The sequence below is a fragment of the Cnephaeus nilssonii genome (genome assembly GCF_951640355.1).
Source record: "Cnephaeus nilssonii genome assembly, chromosome: 15".
Classification (NCBI taxonomy): domain Eukaryota; kingdom Metazoa; phylum Chordata; class Mammalia; order Chiroptera; family Vespertilionidae; genus Cnephaeus; species Cnephaeus nilssonii.
Window position 1 is genome coordinate 25,023,948 of NC_137086.1, and position 25,432 is coordinate 25,049,379.

The 25,432-nt window shown below is 50.8% G+C and overlaps 1 protein-coding gene across 3 annotated transcripts in view; it reads left to right on the top strand.

Moving 5' to 3' along the window:
• The window catches only part of TTC7A (tetratricopeptide repeat domain 7A), a 106,150-nt gene that overhangs the window by 1,978 nt on the left and 78,740 nt on the right, over window positions 1-25,432 (top strand). For 2 of the 3 annotated variants that reach the window (XM_079791691.1, XM_079791692.1), the window contains exons 2-3: window positions 6,927-7,090; window positions 12,301-12,469. In XM_079791691.1, the coding sequence (XP_079647817.1) occupies window positions 6,927-7,090; window positions 12,301-12,469 (333 nt within the window). Of the gene's footprint in view, window positions 1-6,926; window positions 7,091-12,300; window positions 12,470-13,997; window positions 14,107-25,432 lie in introns of those variants that run through there. The other variant, XM_079791693.1, reaches the window with a different exon arrangement.

The window sequence follows — 25,432 nt, forward strand, 5'->3', positions numbered from 1 at the left end:
TAAGAAATTAGACCTAATGGATTAAATATCGTTAAACAGACGTTTAAACTGCAGGACTTATAAGGAAGGGCCTTTAATATGCTCATCTGCATGTGATGTTAAAGCCAAGGTTAGAGTATAAATACCACATTTCTCATACTTCCCTTACTATATTCTATGAAGCATTATTGGGAAACACTGGTATGACAGTTTATAAATGGTATGGTACCGTGGTCGGCAAACTGCGGCTCGCAAGCAACATGCGGCTCTTTGGCCCCTTGAGTGTGGCTCTTCCACAAAATACCACGGCCTGGGCGAGTCTCTTTTGAAGAAGTGGCATTAGAAGAAGTTTAAGTTTAAAAAATTTGGCTCTCAAAAGAAATTTCAATCGTTGTACTGCTGATATTTGGCTCTGTTGACTAATGAGTTTGCCGACCACTGGTTTGGTATAAAGTGCTTTCTCTATTTTTTTCCCTTTTTTTTTTTTTGTTAATCCTCACTTGAGGATATTTTTCCCATCAGTTTTTAGACAGTAGAAGGAGAGGGAGACAGAGAGAGAAACATCGATGTAAGAGAGGCACATCAAGTGGTTGTCTCCCGCACGCACCCAGACCAGGGCCAGGGATTGCGCCTGCAACTGAGATAAGTACCCTTGACTGGAATTGAACCTTGGACCCTTCAGTCTACGGGCTGATGCCCTATCCAGTGAGCCAAACCAGCGAGGGCTCTATATTTTTTTTCAATTTTTGTAAACAACCCTGTGGGGGGAGGACAGAAATTATTGTCCCCATTACATTTTTGTTTTAAATATTTTATTTCAGAGAGGAAGGGAGAGAGAGAGAAACATCAATGATAAGAGATAATCTTTGATCAGCTGCCTCCTGCATGCCCCCTACCAGGGATCGAGCCCAAAATCCAGGCATGTGCCCTGACCGGGAATCGAACATACTGGTAGGTCGATGCTCAACCACTGAGCCACACCAGCAGGGCTATTGTCCCCATTTTAAACACAGGGACACCAAGACTCGGAGAAGTCACATGATGTGTATGTGGCAGAGCCTTTACCCAGGCCTGAGCCCCTGCAACCAAGTCTAATAACAGTGGGGCATATGGGGCCTGGCTTGGCTTTACTGTGGGAACTGACCAGCACGAGGGAGACTGAAGGATGCTGGGAGGTCTCTCCTGTCAAGTTTGGGGTTTGGGTCAGTCAGTGATTTTTTCCCCACTGTTAAATCCAGACACACTATCCCAAAATGCACGCATGCACATGAGCAAGGAAAACAAGTGACTCCCAAATCCCATGCGTGGAGCTTTTTATTGGATTGTCTGCTATCTTGGTTCTCTCTCCATGAGGTTCTTTTTTTTTTTTCTTCCTTAGAAAAGCCCTTTTTTCTTCTTTCTTTTCTTTTCTTGTTTTTGTTTTGTTAATCCTCACCCCAGGATATTTTCTCCATTGATTTTCATAGAGAGTGGAAGGGAGAATGAGAGAGAGAAACATTAACCTAGGTACATGCCCTTGACTGGAATCAAACCCAAGACCCTTCTGTCCATAGGCTGATGCTCTATCCACTGAGCCAAACTGGCTAGGGCTCCATGGGGTTCTTAATCACTTGAGGGACTGAGAGACTGTTTTCTGTGGGGGTGGTGTTGTTGGAACTGACCCCCCCACCCCACCCCCGCTGTCGCCTCCTCCCGCAACTCAGGAGGGAGTTCCTTAAAGTCCCACCTGGCCTGTTGGACTCTGACAGTCAGTGACTGGAAGCATTAACAGTTACATAACTTGGGAGAGGGGAAGAAGGTACTGAGGGGGAGCCAAACCCCAGCTGAAACCCATTTTACAGGCTGAGGCCCTGAGGCCCTGCCGCATCTGTGGGGTTTCCCTCAGAAGCTAAAAATCCCAAAGCATGGATTTCACTGCAGAGAGCAGGAGGGGAGGGCCCCGCTGAGGGGGCTATTTGCTGGTCTGGTGGGAGTGGAGGACTAGGAGAAGCTCCCTCAGAAGGGCCCCTACCCCCTTTTCCCGTCTGGGGAGGCCGCTCCCGCCACCCACCCAGGGGGAAGGTGGTTGTACTCTTTGTACATTTACTTTCAAACTCACATCCGGTTTAGAGTTGATCAGGATGGAACAAACCTCTGTGGTGGGGTTTGTTCGTGTAAAAACAAAGAGCCTGTCCAAGTGGTTAAAGAGTGTTTCTTCAGATGAAGTTCGAAGGGGTGTTTGAGGCAGGTGGCCTCTCGCTAGTTTCAGCCTCTTCCTTCTCTCTCAACGCTTGGAAGGTCCCCACCCTCTGCAGCCCTGTGAGGTGAGCAGCTGTGGAGACCGCGGCGTCCCCGTGTGACCTAGTGAGGAGGGGCCTGGTCTGAACCCAGGTTTCCAGACAGAGAATAGGCAGGTTGTGGAGAGGGGAGCACTGTCCTGCAAATGTGGGTGTGGGGAGGAGGCAGGTGTCCTTGAAGGGGATCTCTGTGACCTGGCACCCTGGAGACGCCTGGAGAGGACGGGAGCAGAGAGGAAGCTAGCTGCCAGAGTCCTTCACAACAGGGTGGGTGGGCAGCCCGGGTGGCCACGAGGTGGTGGCTTCATTTGAGTCTCTGTCAAGGGCAGGGGGCTGGGCTGGGCTGCCAGAATCAGCACCCAGGCTCCCAGAGTCTGTCTCATTCTGTCAAGAAGGGGATGCCCCCAGCAGGGGAGAAGCTGGACCTCTTTACCCAAACCGTGTAGGGAGTAGATTTTGGACAATCCGACGATAAAAAGCAACTTGTTCTACCTTCAGAGAAGGACAGGAAAGCCTCTATCCACCTGGATTCTCGTTTAACAACTGAAAATCTAGAACTTTTAATTTTAAAATATCCTTCAGTTCCATAGACTGGCCAGTTGAGAATAATAGGATGGAAAGAAAGTGGGGGAAGGAAGAGAAAGAATGGTGCAGGGAGAAGAAGTGAGCAAGAAAGAAAGGAAAGTAAATTCCCAACACCTGCTGAGTGTCTGCTGAACAAAACAGAATGAGTGGGGGTGAAGAGGGGGGAAAATGGCTCTGGAGAAGGAGCTGAAGTGTTAATTTGTAAAATAGTCTGAAACTCGTATGTATATGACAGTGAGAATAATTCTTATCCCCTGCCCTTGGAATTAGTATTAGTTTCTTTTTTTAAAAAATGATTTTAGAGAGAGAGAAAAGGAGAGGGAGAGAGAGAAACATCGATCAGTTTGCCTCCAGCACGCACCCAATCGGGGATCGACTTGACCACATGGGCACGTGCCTGACAGGTAATGGAACCAGTAACCTTTCGGTGCACGTGATGATGCTCCTGCCAACTGAGCCCACCGGCCAGGGCACTATTCGTTTTTAACCTATTGTGTGCAGCTCTTAGACTGTTCTTTATTTCTAAAGTATCTATCCGAAGCTTTGCTCTGCATGGGATGCAAGGGAGACAGATTATTCTTTGGCTGTGCTATTTTATTGTTATGGGCTGTGGCCATAATACTATTGCATATTTTTATTTTCATCTATAAAATGGGAATAATATCTACCTTTTAGGGCCATGCTGATTAAATGATACTTTATAATAAAGTACCTGGCACTCAGTAGGCCCTCAACAAATATTCGTCTCCCTTACTCATTAGAAGGTGAAGGGATTAGCTAAAGAACATATATGCAGAGCCCATGCACACAGACAATAGTGATGTGAGGGCCAAGGAGGGGGAGCCGGGGGCTGGGTGGAGGTGGGCAAAGGGGGGCCGGGAATGTGGGACATCTGCAATAGTGTCAACCATAAAACATGTACATTTTTTAAAAAGGCGCTCTTGTGGTTTAGAGCAGTGCTTCTCAAATGATCTGTGAGGACCACTTTTATGATTTTAAATTCCCAATCTGATGTGCTCTGATACTTTCATATGATACATAAACGTTCAACCTCCAATTTTTTTATCTTTCAATTCAACAGATTCAAAATCATTCAGTCACGTTATTGTCCACCTTTGTGAACGTGTACTCTCAATTCCTGCACTTACCTCCAGGGACTGGGTCAAACACTCCCAGACCTACCTGTTCTAGTCCCGGGACCATACTTTGAGCAACAAGTGTTCAGAGGACACTCCCATAATTTGGAGGAGCGGTGTGTGCCCTGGGGAGTATTTCAAGATTGAGGGTTGCCTGGAAGGAAGCTGGTTTCTCCAGGCCTGAAAGGAACCGAGCCAGTGAACCGTGGAGAGCTCTGGGCTGGGCAGTGGGGTGGCAGAGGCGGGGCCTGGTGGCTGGGTGGCTCTGCTGCTGCGCAGGTGGGAAGCTAGCTGTTGTGAAGCTGAGTGCTTGTACACGCCCAGGAGGAGGGCGGGGACCAGCCCAGGAGGCAGAGCCCGGGGAGGGGCAGTTCCCTGCTAGGAACAGGTTCCTAACCCCACTCCTGGTTTTACAAAGGCAAAACCGGTGAGCCGTTTGCCTGGAGGTGCACCTTTCAGGCACCCACTGCTAAGCATCCCACCACTCCTTCTGGCCAAGATTTGGAAAGACGCTCTAACCACTGAGAAAACTGGCTAGGGCTGGATTCTGCTTTCTTATCAATTTATTTTGGAATTCATTCCTCCGTAAGAGCACATACTGAGCTTCCTCCTTCCTTTTTATAGCAGCGTGGTGTCCCTTTTTATGGGTGTACCATGCTTTAATCAGCCTCCTGTTGATGGACATACAGGTTTCCTCTAATTTTCTGCTATTACAAATTATGCTACAGGAATGACCTTATATGTAGGTTACTTTACACAGTTGCAAGGACATCTGTGGGAGCAGAATTGCTGAGTCAGTGGCAATGTACAAAAATAATTTTGATATATGTTGCTAAATTGCCCTTTATAGAGATCCTACCAACTTCTATTCTACCAGTGATGGATGATAGTTTCAACCAGGTACTTGTCTGGCTATTTCCTCCAAATCTTAATTTGAGAAATCAAGAGGTAGGTATAGCAAAGGATCCACTAAAAGGCTATGGCGTCCGTAGAGGGGGCTGTGACTGTCCTTTGGACCACTGGTGGTCCGTGAGGTCCGAAAGGTTGGGGACCGCTGCTTTGGACTCTGGGCTTTTGGGATGTTCTCTGCATGGAATCTCCCTTATGGATGGAGAATCTTCTTCAGAGGCATGCAGTTTGGAACCAGTGGCTTTGTTTTGTTATTCTTTTTCATTAAAAAACTAGAGGCCTGATGCACAAAGATTCATGCAAGAATAGGCCTTCCTTCCCCTGGCTGCCGGCACTGCCTTCGCTCAGGCTGGAGCCGCCTCTCGCCTCTCACCTTGTTGCGTCAATTTGCATATTCCCTCCTTATTGGCTGTGGGCACCGCCATCTTTGTTGTGGAGTTATGGTCAATTTGCATATTCTGTTTTTTTGTGAGTTTTTTTTTAGATAGGATATGTTTTTATTGATTTCAGAGAGAGGAAGGGAAAGGGAGAGAGAGATAGAAACATCAATGATGAAAGAGAATCATGGATCGGCTGCCTCCTGCATGCCCCCTTTTGGGGATCAAGCCTGCAAACTGGGCATGTGCCCTGACCAGGAATCGAACCAAGACCTCCTGGTTCATGGGTTGACACTCAAGCCGTGAGCCCCACTGGCCAGGCTGGAACCAGTGGCTTTGAGTTATGACTAAACTGAGGTGGTCCTAAGAGTGAGGAATTAGTGGTATCCCCAGGTAGGTCTGACAATGCCTTTGTGGCGGGAGAAAGAGCTCTGTGAAGAGAAGGGACCAAGCACACATTCCTGGAGACATTTTGGATTGGCACGTAGCTCCCTGAGGCTTGTGGCTGCCTCCTGGGGTAGTGGTGAGGGTCCAATTCACTCTGCAGCTACTTGCTGGGCACCTAGATGAGTAGTGGGCCTGATCCTCACCCAGTTGAAGGGGAAGGACAATGAGCCAGTCACATCAAGTACTACCTCCCGAGCCATCATGAAAGCACACTTGACCTCTGGCCCTGCACACTGAAGCCCCGAATTCTACTCCCACCCAAGTCACTTTTGCTGTAGGTAGCAGGAATATGGTGGTCACTAGATTGGAATTTTTTTTTTTTAACTATATTTTACTGATTTTTTACAGAGAGGAAGGGAGAGGGATAGAGAGTTAGAAACATCAATCAGCTGCCTCCTGCACACCCCCTACTGGGGATGTGCCCGCAACCAAGGTACATGCCCTTGACTAGAATCGAACCTGGGACCTTTAAGTCCGCAGGTTGACGCTCTATCCACTGAGCCAAACCGGTTAGGGCTAGATTGGAATTTTCAATGTGGTGGGGGAGGCAGCAAATTACACCAAGCAGTTTAAATTCACCTGCCCGGCGGTGAGGTCTGCAGATAAGCTGGCATATGTGAGAGAACCCCAGAAAGTGCTGATACTAAACCTGTTCAAGGATTTGCCTTGCTGACAAGCAAATCTGCTTCCTACCTCAACTCTCCACTTGGTTGCCAGGTTCTCCTGGGGTCATGTTAAATAAAATGGAGAAAACCAAATGTGGTTCTATGGAAATTAGGAGCACGTGAAAATGCATTATTAAACTGTCTCATATCATTTTCTTCTCTGGTCATTTGGGGACATTCCTTCTTGGTCTAAGAACTTATTACCCACAATGGGTCATAGGTGTGACTTTGTGCCTCATTTTCAATTCTGAAGTTCTGGTAATTTGTCTCGAATCCTGGGAACTGCCTCCCCAACCACTGAACTATAGAAAATAAACCCAAAGGGGCGATTTATGCTGCTACAATGGTAGAATGCCTGCTGGTGTGTGTGTGTGTGTGTGTGTGTGTGTGTGTGTGTGTGTGTGTTTAAGGCTCTTTAAGGAAACAGTGCCTTTATTGATTTTTCTCGGACCTGGGAAATTTATGTGCTGGGATGGGGTGGTTGGGTCGCTACAGGGACAAGTCCCAGTCTCCACATGTGCCATGCTCAGGGATCACTGCCCTGTTTTTCAGATGACTTTGGAAAATTGCTCCTGGCTGAGTCCCTCCTGGAGCAGTGTTTGAAGGAGAACAATGCCAAGATAAAAGACTCCATCCCTTTGCTGGAGAAGAATGAGCCAAAGATGAATGAAGCCAAAAACTATCTGAGTAGTATCCTCAACCATGGGAAGCTGTCGGTAAGTTGTCAGCCCTCCGAGTCTGGGACCACCTTTCCTCTCCTGCCTCCTATCTGCTCTCAACCTCACTGAGTTATTCCATCACCTGGGCAGCATGTGTCCCTTAGGGTTGGCCTTGTGCTATTCAGTACAGTAGCCACTCGCCACATATACACTTGAAATGTGGCTAATCCTAATTGAGATGTGCTATAAGTGTAAAACATACACTGGAGTTTGAAGACTTAGTACAAAACAAAGAATGTAAAAGATCGTTAATACTTTACATTGATTACATGTTCAGATGATAGAATGAATTGAGTTGAACAAAATTATTAAAATTAATTTGACCCTTTCTAATGTGTCTAGAACATTTTATTAGAAAATTTAAGTTACACATATGGCTTAAATTTAATTTCTATTGGACAGTGCTTGGTTGACCTAGTATGTGCCTGGTCCTGTGTGCTCTGTGGGGGTCTCAGGGAAATAGTGAGCCCAAGATCTAGTTGGAAACAGGCAAACATGCAGAGCTGCCTAGCGACGGAAGAGCTCAACAACAGGGCAAGCCAGTTTAAATCCAAGTGCATTTATTGAGCACCTACTGTATGCAAGACACCGAGGGAAGTATAGTCACAGCTTTCTCTAGACCTTTACTACTCAAAGCATGGTCTACCCACCTGTAGATTGGGCATGATCTAGAAGCTGGTTGTAAATGCAAAATCTGAATCAGAATCTGCATTTAAGAAGCTCTCTGGGTGATTATTGCACATTAACATTTGAGATTGTTCTAGATTACAGAGTATCCTGAGCTATAGTAGAGGTATTGATATGTCATTAGAGACCCAAAGAAGATAGAATTTTTCTAGAAATGTTCTAAAGTAATGTATTTATTAACCTAAGCATTTGATTACAACCTACTATGTGCAAGGCATTGTGTTATGTACTTTGAGGGCAATAAAGATGAGTTCAGCATGGACCCTGTCCTCTGGGAGGTTGCAGGTCTACTGGGAAGATAATTCCTATCAGCACACTGTCCAGGGTGGACTCTGACACAAGCCACAGGCGTGTGTACATGTGCAGGCAAGTCCGAGGGGAACCGTCCTGGGGGTGAGGTAGGCATCAACTCGGAGATGGTAATACTACTAGATTTGGACCTGGGGAGGGCTGGGCCTTGAAGTGGGAGGGAGATGGATATATAGAGATAGGACAGAGCGACAGAGCATTCAAGCTAAGGAAGCAGTGTGTAATCTAAGGGTTCCTCTTATAAGAGTTTCATTAAAATATGTCAATTAGGAAGAGTAAAAGGGAATGGTGGGTAATTAGTTTATAAAAGTACAGTGGGTCCAGAGAATGGGGACTGGAACACCACACCAAGAAGCACCCGGCTTTTTCTGTAAGGAGTGCAGGGCGAGTGTACTGGAAGTTTAAGGTTACCGCCTTTAGACTCATTGCTGTGATGGGATTGTTGAAGCTCTGGGAGATTTTGTATTGGATTAAAATAGCTGCTTGACCCTGAGCGTGTCCCCTGACCTCTTGAGCCCTCCATTTCCCCTTCTACCAATAAAAAGGGTTGGACATGATTGGTGAATCCCAAGCTCTTCCCACTAAGACCTCTTTTAATTTTTTTCTTTCCAGTAGACACCATTAAATATTTAAAAATTGTTTTAAAAATAAATATGACTTTGGCTTCTTGTAAAAAATTCACTACATAAACAAGTAGTTTGAATAATAAATAAAAGTCCTTGTTTGCCACCCCTCAAAACCCCATCCCATTCCCATCCCAATAGTTGAGCACTGGTCATCACAGGGTGTGTGTTCTACACTTCTTTCTCTGTGTGTTTACAAACACGCGTACACACATATAAAGCTTTCTTTTCTTATTAGAGTCACAGGCTACATATGTGAAAAGTTGCTCTTTTGCACTGAGAACTTTCACTTGGAGCTTTCTCCATGCCAATGCCTCTTCCTTTGTATTGGCCTAATAGTATACACATGTATTGTTGTGGAAAACTGTTTTGTTTATTTTATACTAGAGGCCCAGTACATGGGATTCGTGCACTGGTGGGGGACGTGGCCTGCGGGGATTGGCCCACTGTGGGAGCGCCGCTCATCCCAGTCAGCCAAGCGGCACACACTGACCACCAGGGGGAAGCTTCTGTGTTGAGCGTCTGCCCTGGTGGTCAGTGCATATCATAGCGACTGATCGACTGGTTGTTCTGGTCTTTCTGCTGGGCTTTTATTATATAGGATTGCAAATTTTACCATGCTTTATTCATCAAAGACATACAGAGTCACTGATAACACTGAGAAATTCCCTGTTATCCAGGCCAAAGCCAAAAAAAATTAACATTGATCAGGCAAAATAAAATATTAAAAGTAGTTTATGGGGTTCTCTATCTTACCCAAAGGCTGGAGTATGGCTAGGAGGGGGTGATTTTTCCTGGCAGCAGATGAAATCCCAGGTGGATTCCTGTATAGTAACTGTGATGCGACGAGGAGAGTGGAGAGGCGGGTCCTGGGGCATCTCCTCAAGGTAGTTTGAAACCTACTCTCAGTGACCTGTAAGATCCTGCCCAGCTCAGTTCTGTGGAGGTCGGTGAAAACAACCATTTGTCATAACTTGTTATCCACTGAGCGCCAGGCATTGCGCCATCACCTGGGTGCCTCTTATGACCCTCTCAATGGCATTTCCTAGTATCCCCATTTTCCAGGTGAAGAAACTGAGACCCAAGAGAGGTTAGTCACTTAGCCAAGGACCATGGTAGCAGCTCTAGGTCTTACACGCAGGCCTGTTTGTCTGCACCTCTCATGTCCTCATGCTCTTTGCTACTTCTCAGTGCTGTGTCCCTACATCCTGGAATGGAAATAAAATAATGACAGAGAGACTCGTATTAATGTTAGTGATGATGGTGACACATTGGCTTTTACAGGTCCCATTTTGCCTCCGTGAAGCATTTCCTCATCTCTCCTCTCCTCTTACCTGGGTATTCACATGTGGTCGTTCTTCCCTTCTCATTGACAGAGACAATGAGGCACAAAGACTAGGTGACAGGCCTGCTCCACAGCAGAGGGACTATTCCCCAGACTGAGCAACTTCCAGCATAGACTCCTCCCACTGGGCCCGGGCTCTGTGGTTCCCTGACTATTGGGTTGACAGGCCAACAACATTTCAAATTCAAATGCACGGGTCCCACAGAGTGTGGCCAACTTTCAAATCTGCCAAATCTGGACATTAAAAAAGCTGTACCATTTTCTATTACCATCCTAACACCTAAAGGCAAGACAAATATGCTTTCAGAATTAAGGGCAGCTTTTTAAATAATATAAATTCAGCTTTATGAAACGTTCACCACATGGTCCTTAATTTGTCCCCAGCGAGGTGGAAGCTCTGTTGTAAACTGTCATTGGTCCACCAGGAACCACCTAGCGCCACCCTATCATCACGCCCTGAAACTTGTCCTTCGGAACTTAGCTACCCTCTTCCCCATTTACAGCAGAACAGGATAATAATAATAATTACTCATGCCCTGTATTTATCATGCTTCTTTCTAAGGAAAAGTTCAAAGCTCTTTCCTGGACTTTGCCCTATGAATGCTCTTGGCACTGCTGTGATGGGAGGTGAGGAGTAGGTGTTAGGATCTGGCCCTCATGATGGGAAAACGGGGCCGAGCAAAGAGGAAACATGCCTGTGGCTCGAGACCAGTGCAGAGAATAGCAGAGATGTTGCCCCTCTTGGAGGAACCGTGGGCTGCATGCCCCCGGGGGTGTATAATGTATGGCCCTGGCCCAGGGAGGGGGTGGCCTACTGGGGAGACCAGCAAGTGCCCTTGAAAAATTCAGCCTTTGAGAGTTAATCCGTAGTCAGTGGGTCAGGCTTGCAGGAGCTGACTGGGCTCGTTTAGTAGAGGCATTGTAGGAATTCAGCAGAAGGGAGCTCCCAGGTAGTCAGAGAGGCTTCCAGGAGGAGGTGGGCCTGAGCAAGACCCCAAAGGATGGAGGAGGGGCTGGACAGCTTGAGGGAAAGGGAGACTGTTCCAGATAGGGGGCCTGTGTGAGCAAAGGCAAAGGTAGAATGTGTATTTACAAAAACAAAAAAGACCATGAGGAAGGAGAATTTGGCTGTGCCATGCTCTATTCTCTTAGTTGGCTTCTGAGAGGGCAGTAGATGGTGGAGAGTGGTGGAAGCTTCCCTTGCGCTCTGTCACTGTGCCCTAGAGTCTGATCGCCCCGCAGGGAGTCAGGGGCAGCTCCTTGCTGCGGAGACAGGCTGGGTTGGAACCAGCGCTACTTCTCCAGGGAGCTCTGTGGACAGAGTCGATGCTGCGTGGTGGGACAGTGCCTGCAGCCTGGCCAGAGGGGTGGTGGGCCTGCTGGGCATAGAAATGAAGACAGCAGACTGGAGTAGGGAGTCCCAAAGTGGGAGATCTTGAAGCCAGGCCGGCCCACGTCGAAGGCCATAATTCTGGGGCAGGGCCAACCAGACCTCCTCGAGGCCTGAGAGTCCTTGTATGGGATGCAGACTTGGGCATAAGCAGCACTTGGAAAAGTAAAGCAGAGAGAACGGGTTTGAATTCAGGCACTTGATTGGGCACTTTTATTACCTGTTTCTGATAAGATGGGACAGTGGCCCGTCGGGCCTTCACTCTCATCCTCCCTTCTGTCCCACACTGCTGATGTCGCCTTCTTCCCCACAAAGGTCCGCTGTGGTGTGGGGGCTTCCGCTTGAGGCCTGTCACCTGCATGGTTCTCTCCAAGGCCTTCCACCTAATTGTATATTTGTATATATATATGCACCCCCACCCCAAATTATATCAGGCCCCACAAAACAGGGCTGGGTCCCTGGCTCCTCACTTGCATTGAGAACAAGTGTCTGAACTCTTGAGTGCCAGCCTTTGCCGCAGCCTCTGGGGGCGGCAGGAGAGAGAAGGCGGCCCAGTCTGCAGGGTGGAGCAGGGTGCATACAACACACATGTGAAACAGTCAGGGACTCCTAAGAGAATTTCAATACGAATGTCAAGAATTTCAGTAAGTAGGCCATGGACTGCAGGTGTGGAGAGAAGGGAGCCCTGGGCATGTGCTTGAAGGTCAGAAAAGTCTTCCTGCGGGAGGTCTCTGAGCAGGGTCTTAGGGAGATTGTCACGGCTCCAGTGAGAGGGTGCCCATCCTTCCTGTTGGGGTGGGTGAGGCAGGGGCTTTGGGCCAGGAGCCTGCTAATGTGGTCCTTGTCCTTGCAGCCAAGGTACATGTGTGAGGCCATGCTGATCCTGGGCAAGCTGCATTACGTGGAGGGCTCCTACCGGGATGCCATCAGCATGTATGCGCGGGCCGGGATCGATGACATGTCCATGGAGAACAAGCCCCTGTATCAGATGCGGCTGCTGGCGGAGGCCTTTGTCATCAAAGGTAGGTGTGGGCGCCGCTGGGGCTCCCCACCCATGCCCTGCTCGTTACCCTCAGGTTCCCTTGTGCCAGGAGCAGGCGGTAGCTGTAGGGCAGCAGATGCTGGGTTGAGGGTGAGCCTGCCAGGCTGATGGCCAAGATACGTCACCTCTGGGTAGTGCCCGGGCCCCGACCAGCTAGGTGGACACCAGTAGTAACTGGGCATGCCGGCTGACGGCAGGCACCAGGCTGAATGTCAGGAGACTCAGGTTCTCACCCAGGCTCTGTCGACAACTAGCTACCCACTGTGTGCCTTTGCGCAAATCACCTCGTCACCTTTCTTGGCCGCAGTGGACTGATTGGTAAGACAGGGCTGTAATACCTGCCCTCACAGGGTTACCATGACCACGAGGAATTAGTTGTGTAACCAGGTTGAGAAAGGCTTAAAAATGTGCCATCCTGTTGTCAGGCTGGTGCTGGTGGCTGACAAGGACTACAAATCGGGTGCTTAATGGTACAGAGCAGCCTGTCACTGCTCAGGTATTTGTTGGGCACCTGGCGTGAGTGGCTCAGGGCGGGGAGGTGGTGGCAGGACCCAGTGATGGGCAGGTCAGAACCAGTTCCTAGGGTGAGGGGTCCTCTGGTGGAGACCCCAGCACACAGGGTCAGTGATGTAGGAATTTTATGATATAGGGGACTGGGAATGGCCCATCTGGGGTAATAGTGCCATTGAACTGGACCCCGAAGGTGTTTCATGTTAGTAGAAGCCCTCCCACCCCCGCCCAAACTTTGTGCTTCAGGCTCCTTCTTCCTGGGATCCAGAAGCGCTGGGATCACAGAGCCTGAGGCGTGGCCCTCTGCCCAGGAATCTTGAATGTTTGATCATCTCCCTATTTCAGCACCAACCAATCCCCAGAGAAAAGTCTAGAAACGTATGTGGCCCTGTGGGGATTTGGTGTCCGGCATTGGCAGACTAAATGTTACTCTCTTTCCAACATAGAGAGGGACGTTCTCTCCATCTTACATATGGGGAAACTGAGGCCCAGAGAAGCTCTGTACCTTGTTCAAAGTTACCCAGAGATTTGAGGTGGAGCCAGGACAGGAACCTCCACTCTCTGACGTCGGCCTTGGAATATGAGTCCCCACCCCCATTCCTCTGTCTCCCTTGGATCCTGGGGAATTGGCTGTGATGTCTGTGCAGGGCATAGCCTCCTGGTCCCTGGCTGATGGGGCTTCCTGATGGCTGCCGTCCACTGCTGGGGCCCGGACCCCGTTCCCCATTGAGAGACTGTTCACGCCATCCCAGGAAATCTGCCGAGAATGTCACCCTGGACAGACCCAGCACCAGCCTGCGGAGGGCAGGTGCCCCTCCGGGGCGGTCCAGTCTGTGGGCTCTTCTCCCTTTGCTCTCTCGTTCCCTTCTCTGGGCCCCTGGCACAGGCCAGTCTTGGGGGTGATCTTCATTTGGCATTTGGGTCCTTTGGGCCTCTTTGGAAACCACTTCCGCCACAGACTTCCCGAACCTAACACTTTCCTTGGGGGTCCTTTCCAGCACTTTTTTCCTGTAGAACTGGCTCGGTGCCTACTGCTCCCTGTCTCCTGCTCTCTACTCTTTCCAGCACGCCTCCAGCTTCTTGGTGGTCAGAGGTCCTGCAGGGGAGGTAAGGAACCGGGCACCAAGGCGTGGACTGCTCGGTCGTGGGCTGTGCCAGCTCCCCGCCCCTCACTGACCGCACGTGGCCTCCCACTTGCCTTGCATCCTCTCTGCCTGTCCTCCCTGTCCTGTTGCGGTGACTGTGCCTGCTGCTTGGCATGCTGAGGTTCACCTGACCCTGCGTGTGCTTGATTGAGACCATGCACGTGGCCTCCAGAGTATGCATGATGTTGATTTCCCTAGGTTTGGGGGCACCCAGGGGGTTTCCCCATGCACAGAGTAGGGGATGGGGATGGCTGGTCATTGGTCCTGACTCCATGTATGAGCAAGAGGGTGTTTTATTCAGTTGGGGCTGCCAAAACAAAATACTATAGACTGGTGGCTTAAACAACAGTGATTTATTTCTCACAGTTCTGGAGGCTGGGAAGCTCAAGATCAAGGAGCCAGCAGGGTTGGTATCTGTCTCCTTGGGTTGCAGGTGGCCACCTTCTCACTGTGCCTTTCCACCATGTGTGCGCCTAGAGCGATCCCTCTCCCTCTTCTTATAAAGCCACTAATCCCATCACTAGGTCCTCACCCTCATGACCTCATCTAACCCTAATCACCTCCCAAAGGTACCATCACCTTCACCTCATCTCTAAGAGGGGAGGTAGTTGTTGTGCCCACTCTATGGATGAAGAAACTGAAGGATGCCCGGTCATGCAGCCGGTATGCAGCAGAGCTCGGATTGGTGGCCACGTGGTTGTCTCCCCAGCTTTTGTGTCCTGCCTGTGAGAGAGGAGCCCACCAGAGGGTGATGGGGAGCAGTTACAGTTACCGCCGAGATGGGTTCGAGCAGACAAGGAGGGTGCGGGAGGTGCAGGAGCCCAGAGAAGGAGGTTCCTGGCACTGACTGCAGAGCCGGGGGGGACAGCCAGGAGGGCGATGCCTTTGGATACCATCATTCTGTCCCTGAGGGGAGCCCTAACTGGACCTTGTGGGAATAGGGACTTGAGCCTCTCCCGGCCTCCTTCAGCCCTGAGGAGGAGCTGTGGCCCCCAGTAGAACCCTGCACCCCTGTCCCGGGGTCTGCTTAGTGCAGAAGCAGCCCAAGGCCATGGTGTCAGTGGACGAGTTACCCAGAAAATTTGCTTTTATATGTCAGCATCAGTCACTTTGGCTCAGAATGGGGAGCCTGCCCCACTCCTACCCTCTTCCCCCAGCCCTACAATGGCCCCATTGTGACTTCTTCCAAACCCTTGCCCTCTGCCCAAGCATGTCAGACCAGGGGACGGCCCTGGGAAAGGAAGTGTTCCCAGTCCGTTCCAGGTTCAGATGGTAGGTGGTGCAGCCCACCACCACTTTGGTTTGTGTGTGTGGGGGGGGGGGGGAGGGGGGAGCAGGCAGCTTCCATTGACTTTGTATTTAAAAACAATCCTATATAACAGTGGTTCTCAACCTTCCTAATGCCGCGACCCTTTAATACAGTTCCTCACGTTGTGGTGACCCCCAACCATAAAATTATTTTTGTTTCTACTTCATAACTGTAATTTTGCTACTGTTATGAATCGTAATGTAAATATCTGTGTTTTCTGATGGTCTTAGGCAACCCCTGTGAAAGGGTCATTCGACCCCCAAAGGGGTTGCGACCCACAGGTTGAGAACCGCTGCTATATAATAAAACCCTAATAAGCAAATTGACCGAACAGTGGAACAACTGGTCGCTATGATGCACACTGACCACCAGGGGGCAGACACTCAATGCAGGAGCCAGGCTTATGGCTGGAGAGCGCAGCGGCAGCCTCTCTGCAGCAGCACTAAGGACCCCTTGGGGGATGTTCTCCTGCCGGCTTAGTCCCGCTCCCTGCAGACATCCCCCAAGGGGTCTCGGACTGAGAGAGGGCGCAGGCCGGGCTGAGGGACAACCCTCCCCGCCCCCCCCCCCCCCCCAGTGCATGAATGTCGTGCACTGGGCCTCTAGTCTAGAATAATTTGGTTTTGAGGCTCTCTCAGAAGGTCGCCCACTCTCATAAAGCCCTTGGCAGATCCCTGCTCCTTTGACTGTGCACCCAGGGCTGTCAGCCTGCCTCTCCACTGAACTTAGAGCCCCTCGAGGACAGGTGGTGGCACCCCCAGTGTCCTCCCTCTTCTCCCTTCCCGAAGCCCCACACTCCGGCCAAATGAGGTCTGCTCCCCGTGTACAGCATGCTAGACAAAGTCTCTTCCTTCACCTCTTCTTGGGCCACTGTCCTCGCACACGGATAGCCCTCACATTCCCTCAGACACAGTGTGCTCGGGGCATCCTCCACCAGGAGGCTCCCCTTGGTTGTTCAGCTACAGCATTCTCTCCCTCTTTCAACCTCCCCAGTTACAGGGCCGTCAGTATGTTCCCCCTGCCAGGGGCCTGGCCTCTCATAGTTGTTACCCCTCAACGCCCCCAGCCCAGCTCTCACAGGGGCAAGAAGTTGGTTGAGCAAGTGCCTACCAGGCGTACCGAGAAGAACGGTTAAGGTCCCTTCCCTTGAGGGAGGCAGGCAGGTGAGCAAAGCCTGCAGCTGGTGTGCCCTGGCTCTAGGAAACAGCTGCTCAGGGGGAGGAGCTAAGCCTGCAGAGGCAGAACTGGTGAATCACGAGCTACCTGGTGCCACTCTTTCCTGCCCGGTCTCTGCACCACAGGCCGTGGTGTCCGTGGCGTCTGCTGTTGGAAACACCAGGACACGCAAACACCCCCGAGGTGGCCGGTCTGTAGCTTATTACCAGGGCCTGCTAGGGCGGGACAGTGGACCCGCTGCCTGGCTGTGTTGCTGTGGCCATGTGGCGGCCCCCATTCCCATTCAGTGGGGACCTCCCAGGCCTTGACACCCAAGAGGGGCATTTGTGAAATCCCCCTGGGGCGGCAGCTCCTCAGCAGCCCACTTCCAAACGGGCTGTCCCACCTGGGATAGCCTTTTGAGTTGAGTGGTCTGAGGCCGCATTTGCCAGGTTTGGGGTCTGTCTGCCTCTGCCTCCCTAGAACTCCCTAGTAATAAGCCTGTGGGCATTTGGCATTAGATCACCTTCATGGATGAGAAACTAGAGCCAAAGACTGTGTTGATCCAGGGTCCTTAGATCTAGATCCACGCCTAGAAGTGTGTCTCTTAGCAACAGACCCCAGGCTCTTCTCAACACCCTCAGCCCTCAGTTCAATGGGTAAGCCATGGGCTAAGCTGGGGTACACACGCCCCTTGCCCCCAAGCGGCATCTGGTCGTCTAGCAGCGTGTGAGAGCCACGGCAGGGGAGCCTGGTGACGTCCTGGGATGTCGGGCCTTTCCCAGGCCCGGCCCTCGGTCCTCACAGGGGCTGGTCTTCCTGCCTCCTCCGCACTACCTTCAGCAGGAGCAGAGAGTGTCCAGCCCTGAGGATCTGACTTGACCCTCGGCCACCTTGAATTGTCCACAGGGAAGAGGGATCCTTAGCAAAGCTGTGTCATTCAGGGGATGCCAGAAGTAAAGCTTGCCCCCTCTTGTGGGGCCCTACTCTGAGCCCAAAAAAGTATCCACCATAGGCTTATATTCTGGAATGTTCCACCAGATGCCCTGAAGTTCCAGCGTCCATAGCCCAAGGTCTCGTCTCAAGACAAAATAGGCTGAATTTTAACTGCTGTTGCTATGTATCTCGAATTCCAGTTTCTTAGCTGGAAGGCGTCAAAATTCTCACTCATTCCCGTACCTGACCTCTACTCAGCCAGTCCTGTACTTCAGGAATTGTCAGTTCTGACATCACACTTGTGGGATCAGTTTCCTTATAGCCAGACTGACGGTTATAATGACAAAAATGCAACTCCAACTATCTGGAAAAGCAACAACCAAAAGGGGGAGAGACAAGAAATGTATAGGCTCATGTCACTATTAAGTTGTTGGGATGGGTGGCATCAGGCATAGCTGGATCCAGAAGCTCCGTGTGCTGAGGTCTTTCTCAGCATCTCCAGGTTTGCATGGTCCTGCAACACGGCACTCACAGCCCGAGAAAGAGTGCCTCGGGGTCGTTCCCATCGACCTGGCTGGGTCTCACTGCCCACTGGGACCGGTGACAGTGACCAGCACCTAGGTTGCTGGGTTGGTGCAGGGGTGGGATTTCCCCACCTGAATCTTGTGGACTGAGCTGGAGGGATGGCTCCCTCTAGGAAAATCAAGGTGCTGTTACCAAAGTAGGTGAAAGGTTCAGAGGGCAGAGCCTCAGAGCTGAGGCAGCACTGACTCACCTCAGGTTACACCAGTAGTAACCGGGTCAGAATTTGACTTGGCTCTCTCTGGCTTTTGGGCTCGTCCAATGAGCACTGGTTTGATTGGACCGCTGTGTTCCGGAAGCGAGAGAGACCCAGCTAGTGTGGAGCCTTCCCCGGGAGGAACCACCTGCAGAAGTGTGAGAGCAATGCCTTCCAGGTAGAGTCCAAAGGGAAATGGAGGCAACTTGTTTAAAGGTGGGGTGTAATCACACCTTCTTGGAGCTAAGAGGGGTGAACGTCGGAGGGAGTGGGAAATACGGCGGCATTGACGGCCCGGCAGAAAGGTGCAGGTGTCTCTCTATAGGTGCAGGTGCTGGTGTTCTAGAACTTTGGCCAGGTAGCCCCACCATGACTGGAGTGGCCTACCTGTTGGTCAGCGCTGTGTCTGGTCTGTCTGGAGCAGAGGGGTCTGGACCCCAGACTCTAGGACAAGGGCTCTGTGATCCAGGGTGACACGCTGCCCTCTTTTCTGCTGGTCCAAGCCCCAAGGGGTATTCCCAGCTTTGATGGACATGCGGGATGCTTCAGATCCTGTACTTTTGACATCTCAAACCTTTCCCGGTTCATCCCCCAAAAGCCCCAGTGCCATTGTCCACCTCCCAGAGGCCTGTTCTGTGTTGAAAGGCTTCCTTCTCTCCTCACGCCTTCCTGTGCCGCTTCCATCTCTGGCACCAACTCGGTGTGGTAGGGATGTGGGGAATGACCCCCTGCCCTGAGTGTAATTTGGGGCTGGCTGTGGCCCCACACATGAGATGCAGGCCCCTTGAAAACCAATGTGCTCTGTGTTTCAGCCTAGCCAACCCCTCTCGCTCACAGCCCTGCATCAGGGAGGTTGCATTCCATGCTTTGGGCAGGCTTGGCTGTGGAGAAAAATGGCCCCATTCACCCAAAATACTGCAGTGAGATGCTAAATCGTGAAGGTGCTGTGGTCACCATAGTTACAATGTTCTTGTGAGTTTCACTTGTTTTGGCAGTGTGCTGCACCTCCCTCCCACAGCCCATTAGCTACCCAGGAAGGATCTAGGGAGCGTCATAAAGTCAAGTTTAATTATGCTAAGAGGGCTGTGCCCTCTAAGCTGCGACTTGTTTGCTGGCTTTGCCAGCAGGTCAGTCCGAGGCTTAACCCTATAACCACTCCCTACAATTTGCAAATACTCTTCTCACCCCACAAGATTTATTTCTGTTCTCTTTTAGTCAATACATCCCCAGCCATTCTGCCCTCACCTGGGATTTTGTGGCTTATTAAAACTTTTAAAGAGAAAAGAAAGAGCACCAGGCGTCCCCTAGGGCAGAATATGGTGACATATGTGATTCTGGTTTTGTTTTTTTTAGTCCTGGAATGGCAGGAATTAGCTGTTTATTTTGGTTTCCTTCTCAGAGGGGCGTGGGCTGTTTGCCCTGCGGGGAGGGAGGTCAGCACTTTTGGTTCTGCAGTCCTGGCCCCAGAGTGCGGTCCATGGAGTGGGAGCCTGGCCTCCCTCCCGGGTGGAGAGGCATGAGCAGGCCGCTGTTGGGGCATCTCGTAAGGAGGCGGGTGTGTGAACTGTGTGTACACTAAGCCTTCATAGAGTGTCTTTCTGGGCTGCAGGTCAACACGGCAGACAGGCTCCCAGGAGGGGACACCCTGGGGCTGGAGGGGCGGGGGGAGTCGATGTGCTTGCCCCACACCTTCTGCTGGCAGCCCTTTCCTCGTTGTGGGAGGCCAACCCGGAGAGTAGTCGGTGGGGGTGTGGAGTGTGAGCAGGGCTTTGAGGGGTGCATTTGAGAAACCAGCTTCAGCACTAGGGTAGACAGCTATCACTAACTCAGCCGTCAGCTACACCTGGGCTGGCCAGCAGCCTGCGATTTGGAACCTCTGACTAACTTGAGGGTAAGGAAAGACACGTGGCGTCTGGGCCGAGCGAGCAGACAGAATTGAAGCCAGAGACCTGGATCTAGTCTGGACTCTGCCACTTCTAGCTGAGCGGTGGTGGAAGGAATCTCTTCGCCCCGAGTTTGATTGGTCCTGTGTCGTTCTAGGGAAGAGCTAACCCCTGCCTGAGAGGTCATGTGAGCATCACTTGAAAAGGTTTTCTGGCAGCACAGGTGCTGCTCGTTATAATGCCATCTACTCTAATTTTCACAGCGCCCTAGGAGGTAGGCATTGCTAATATGTAATCCCATTTTGTGTTTGGGGAAACTTGGATCTCTGTAAACATTTTGAGATCTATCCTGCCATTGTTTTCCAGTTTTTTACTATTGGTTTATATGTGTTTAAACAATAAATGAGTTTATAAATCATATTTTTAATATATTTTTATTGATTTCAGAGAGGAAGGGAGAAAGGTAGAAACATCAAGGATGAGAATAATCGACCAGCTGCCTCCTGCACAACCCCCTACTGGGAGTTGAGCCTGCAACCTGGGCATGTGCCCTGACCGGGAACCGAACCGTGACCTCCTGGTTCATGGGTCGATGCTCAATCACTGAGCCACACCAGCCAGACATATTTTTTAAAGTTAATATTTTTATGAAACAGTTTCCAGTACACATCGACATCACTACTTAAAGTGGCTGTTATAGCAAGCATTTCAGTGTAAGGATCTTTTGTAGCGTAGCAAACTTATTCCATTATTGATCCTGTAGGTTAAATCTCATTTTTTTTGTCCACCGATGGACACCTTTTGGCTGTTATGAATAATGCTGCTATGAATATGGGTGTACAGATGTCTCTTCTGGACCTTCCTTTCAGTTTTGGGGGGTATAAATACCCAGAAGTGGAGTTGCCAAGTCATACAATAATTCTATTTTTAATTTTTTGAGGAACTGCAGGGCTGTTTTTCCGCAGCGGCCGAACCATTTTACGTTCCCACAGTTGCCCACTTTTGTGTGTGATTTATGAGGGTTCTTCCCTACCTGGCCTTGAGGCTTCCTCCCTAAGGGCTGAGGCAGCGGCTTGCATTTTTTCCTCTCCCCACCCAGCCCAGGAGTCCCACACTCGGCTTCGCCCTCTGTGGGTGCCCTGTGCTGCTGGATCTGCTGGGTGGGCGGGAGGGAGGGGGTCCGCCCGTGTGGAAAGTTCCGCGGCAGAGGAAGCATTGTGCTCTCCACCTCTGCAGCCAGGCCCAGGGCCCCCAGGGTGGGGCTTCTTGGAAGGGCAGCTGTCTGGGATGTGATGAGTCATCCCAGGCTGGAGAGGCTGCCACCAGCCTGGGTGCTGAGCCCCAGGCTGTACCAGGATCAGCTGCATCCAAACCGAAAGTTAATGAAGAAAGCAAGCACTCCTCTCCACCAGGGCCCGCCCTTGGCTGGGAGAGCTGGGTGTTTTCTGCCAGTGGGAATCGGGAGGCAGTGCCTGGCACCTCCGGCCCTGGCTTCCTATCTGATTGACAAGCCTACGTTACAACTCGGGGCCTGGTGGCGCTGGAGCAGCCCACCTCCATCTGGATCTGGTGTTGGAGTCCGGCCACTTGGGCAGAAGCGCTCAAAGGCGGAGGGCGAAGGGGAACCCACGAGCTGGAGTCCCCAGCACATTTTTTCTATCAGATGTTTGAGGGCAGGAAAATGGACCTTTTTATGAATCAAAGAGCAAATAGAAGGTAAAGAAGCCTCTCTTTATGGGCGGAACGGGGACCCTGGTTGGGAAAAGCCGTTGCCAGCTCCAGGAAGCTTCTGTCCCCTGCATGTTGGAAATTATTTCCCAGAGACCACCTCACTGACCGCGCCCCTCTGCTCTCATCCTTCGGTTCCCCGGAATCACAGCTGCTTCCTTAGGAAAGGCGTGCATCCATTAATTTTAGGTAAATTGTCATACAGGAAGGGGCACAGATCTTAAGTGTATAATGTGATGAGTTGGACAAGTGTAAATACCCTTGTAACAAACACCCCAATAAAGACAAAGGCAGTTTCCATCACCCCAGGAAGTTCCTCGCCTTTTCCCAGTTGGTCCTCTCCTCACGCCAGGCAGTGATTGGTTGATTTCTGTTAATATAGATTAATTTTTTCCCCTTTTTGAGCATTATTTAACTGAAATAATACACCATGTACCTTTTGATCTGGCTCCTTCTGACAATATAATTTCTGAGAGATTCGTCTATGTTGTATGTATATCAGGAGTTTGTCTTTTTGTTTATTTCTGAGTAGTATTCCATTGTAAAAACCATTTGTTTAGGAGTTCTGCAAGAGCTAGTTTTGGAATGGAGAGGGAGAAACCCACTGGGCTCTATACTCAGCATGAGTGTGTGTGTTTGTTCATCTGCGCTCCCACCCACTCACTCAGTGCCAGGTGCTGCTCTCGCTGGGTGCAAAGATCAATCAGAAACGGGCAGAGAGGATGGTGACCATGTAGGACAAAGGCGCACACAAGGAGATGCAGCTAAAACGTTCCGCTGGTTTAAGGTTGAGAGGCCGAAGAAGGTTTCAGAGAGGAGGTGGTTTTGCTGTGAGCATTCAAGGACAATAGGATTCAGAATTCTCGGAGAATTGGGAGCAGAAGGAAACATGAAGCACAGGAGGCCCCACAGACAGACGTTACGAAATTCACTGCTTTGCAGCGACCCCTCAACTGCCGGCTTGGGACCGGCAGCCTGAACCTGCCAGGCCACTGGCATCGTCTGTCCCAGTTCAGGGCCCAGAGTGGGGGCAGGAGGGGGAACCAGCCAGCGGCACATCTCGGGCTGGGGGACAGGGTGGCTGTGTTAAAACAGGTCCACGCCGCCTCCTGGCGTTGGCGGTGCCCTCCTGCCATCTGCAGTTGGTCTCCCAGGCTAGGTCTCGGGACAGCTTGCATGTTTGCCCCACCTTCCTGCCGGGCAGACAGGCCACATGACTGAGGAGCAGGGGCTGGGCCAGCACGGGCAGTGAGCAGTGGGGCCGCCTTCTGCCTTCTTTCTGCGGCTCCTCCACTGCTCCCTCTATTTCTCCTCCCCCTTCAGTCCTCTCCAGTGAGGAGCTGAAATGACTGTGAGTCTTTGGCAGGAAGCAGTTGACACTCAGGGACACAAGTAACTGAGTTTTTGTGTTGAGCAAGGGCCTCCCCCTAGGCCGAGGCAGCCCGACCTTCAGACCTGCTCACACCCCAGCCAGGCAGAGGGCAAGGTCACGGGATCCATAAGAGTTGGGATGGAGCCAAGAAAACAATAATAATTCCTCACCTTTTACTGGCAGAGCACTTTGTGCTTTGTCAGCCATGATCAGGCTTGCTGTTTCTTCAGCCAGCCAGTGCTTGCCAAGCACCTACTGTGTGCCAGGTTGTGGAGAGGTGAATGTGGTAAGGTCGATGCCTTTAAGGAGCCTACAGGCTGGCTGGGCAAATGTGTGAACAAATACGTGTAAGAAATGGCGGGGCAGGTATGTGTCAAGTACAGACCGAGATCCAGAAAGGAAATGGTTGGTTATACCAGGTATGTTGGGAGGGGCATCATAGAGGAGACTCAGTGGGGCAGAAGGGGAGAGGTAATTTGGGGTGGATGGGGGGGGGGGTGCATTCTAGGCAGAGGGAGCAACTTGAGCAGGGTCAGCAGTTGGGTGCAGGAGGCTGGATGTGGACGAGGCAGTTATGGTGGATGAGACAGCTCAGGCTGCTATAACAGGTACCACAGGCTTATATGCCACAGACATTGACTTCTCACAGTTCTGGAGGCTGGAAGTCCGAGATCAGTGCACCAGCATGTTCGGGTTCTGGTGCGAGCCCTCTTCCAGGTTGTAGGCTGCCAACTTTCCCTGTTTGCTCACGTGGAGGAAGGAGGGAGGGAGCTCTCTGGGGCCTCTTTTATAAGGGCCCTATCCCATTAGTGAGGGGTTCACCCTCAGGACCTAATCACCTCCCAAAGACCCCAATACCATCAACATATGGATTTGCGGGGGACATAATACCCGATCTACAGCATATGGCGGGAGGCAAGGCTGGAGAGGTGGCAGGGATGGATCTGGGAGGTCCTGGAAAGCAGCGTTAGGAGGTTGGACTTCAGTCTGTAGCAGTGGGCACTCCTGGAGGGCTGTAAGTAAACCTGGCAGGATCGCCCCGGGAGCCGTGTGCAGGATGGATGAGAGGGAGACTGGAGGCAGGGAGGCCGGCTAGGAGGCTGATGTGGCATCCTCTTGAGAGGTAGGTAGTCAGAGAAGGGAGGGGAGGGCATGGTTATCAGTCAGATGTGGGGAGGGAGCTGAGGATTCTGTTCTTAGTTCCTTCCATCAGTCCATCTTGAGCACCCAGTACATGTCAAGTACTGTGTGGGGCACGAAGATGAGAGAGACTGGGTTCTGCCCATCGGGAACCGGCAGTCTAGGACAGCCCCCTCCAGTCGGGTCTGTGCGAGTTACAAGTGACAAAAACACAATTTAAACTGACTTTGACTCAAAAAGAGGTTGGGGTGAGGGGAGGTTTATAAGTTTCAGGGGGTAGAGCTTTCAAGCAAGATGCTCAAATAGTGTCTTTGAGAACCAGCTCTTTGCCATTATATCTCACCTTTACTCTGCGTAGGCATCATTGATTTTCTTTCATGACTAAGTTTATTCAATCTTTCCTGTCTTAAAAACATGGATACAAATATCGTCGTTTTCCCTTACCATAGTCACTTCCAGCAAGTACAACAGTGCTTTCCCTTCGTGGCTTCTTAGATTTTTTTGTTTTGGGATTTTGGGTTTTTTTGTTTTGCTTTGCTGTAGCACTCTGCTTTTATTTTAATTTTAAAAAGTGTTTAATTGTGGTAAAGAACACATAACATAAAATTTACCACCGCCCTGGCCAGTGTGGCTCAGTTGGTTGGGTGTCATCCGGTGCACCAAAAGGTCAAAGGTTCCGATTCCCAGTCAGGGCACATGCCCTGGTTTCGGGCTCAATCCCCTGGCAGGGGGCATGCAGGAGGCAGTTGATGGATGTTTCTCTCTCTCTCTCCCTCTCCCTTCCTCTCTCTCTAAAAATCAGTAAACTAAAAACAACAACAAGAACATACTAACCGTTGTTCAGTGTGCAGCTCAGCCGTGTTAACTGCATTCACGCCGTGCAGCTTCATGTGCAAGCAGGCTCTCCCCGGCATTTCCGGCCTGACCTCTTCCCAGCTTACCAAGTCAGTGGAGAGAGGCACTTTTCCAGGATTGGTTCTTTCTCGG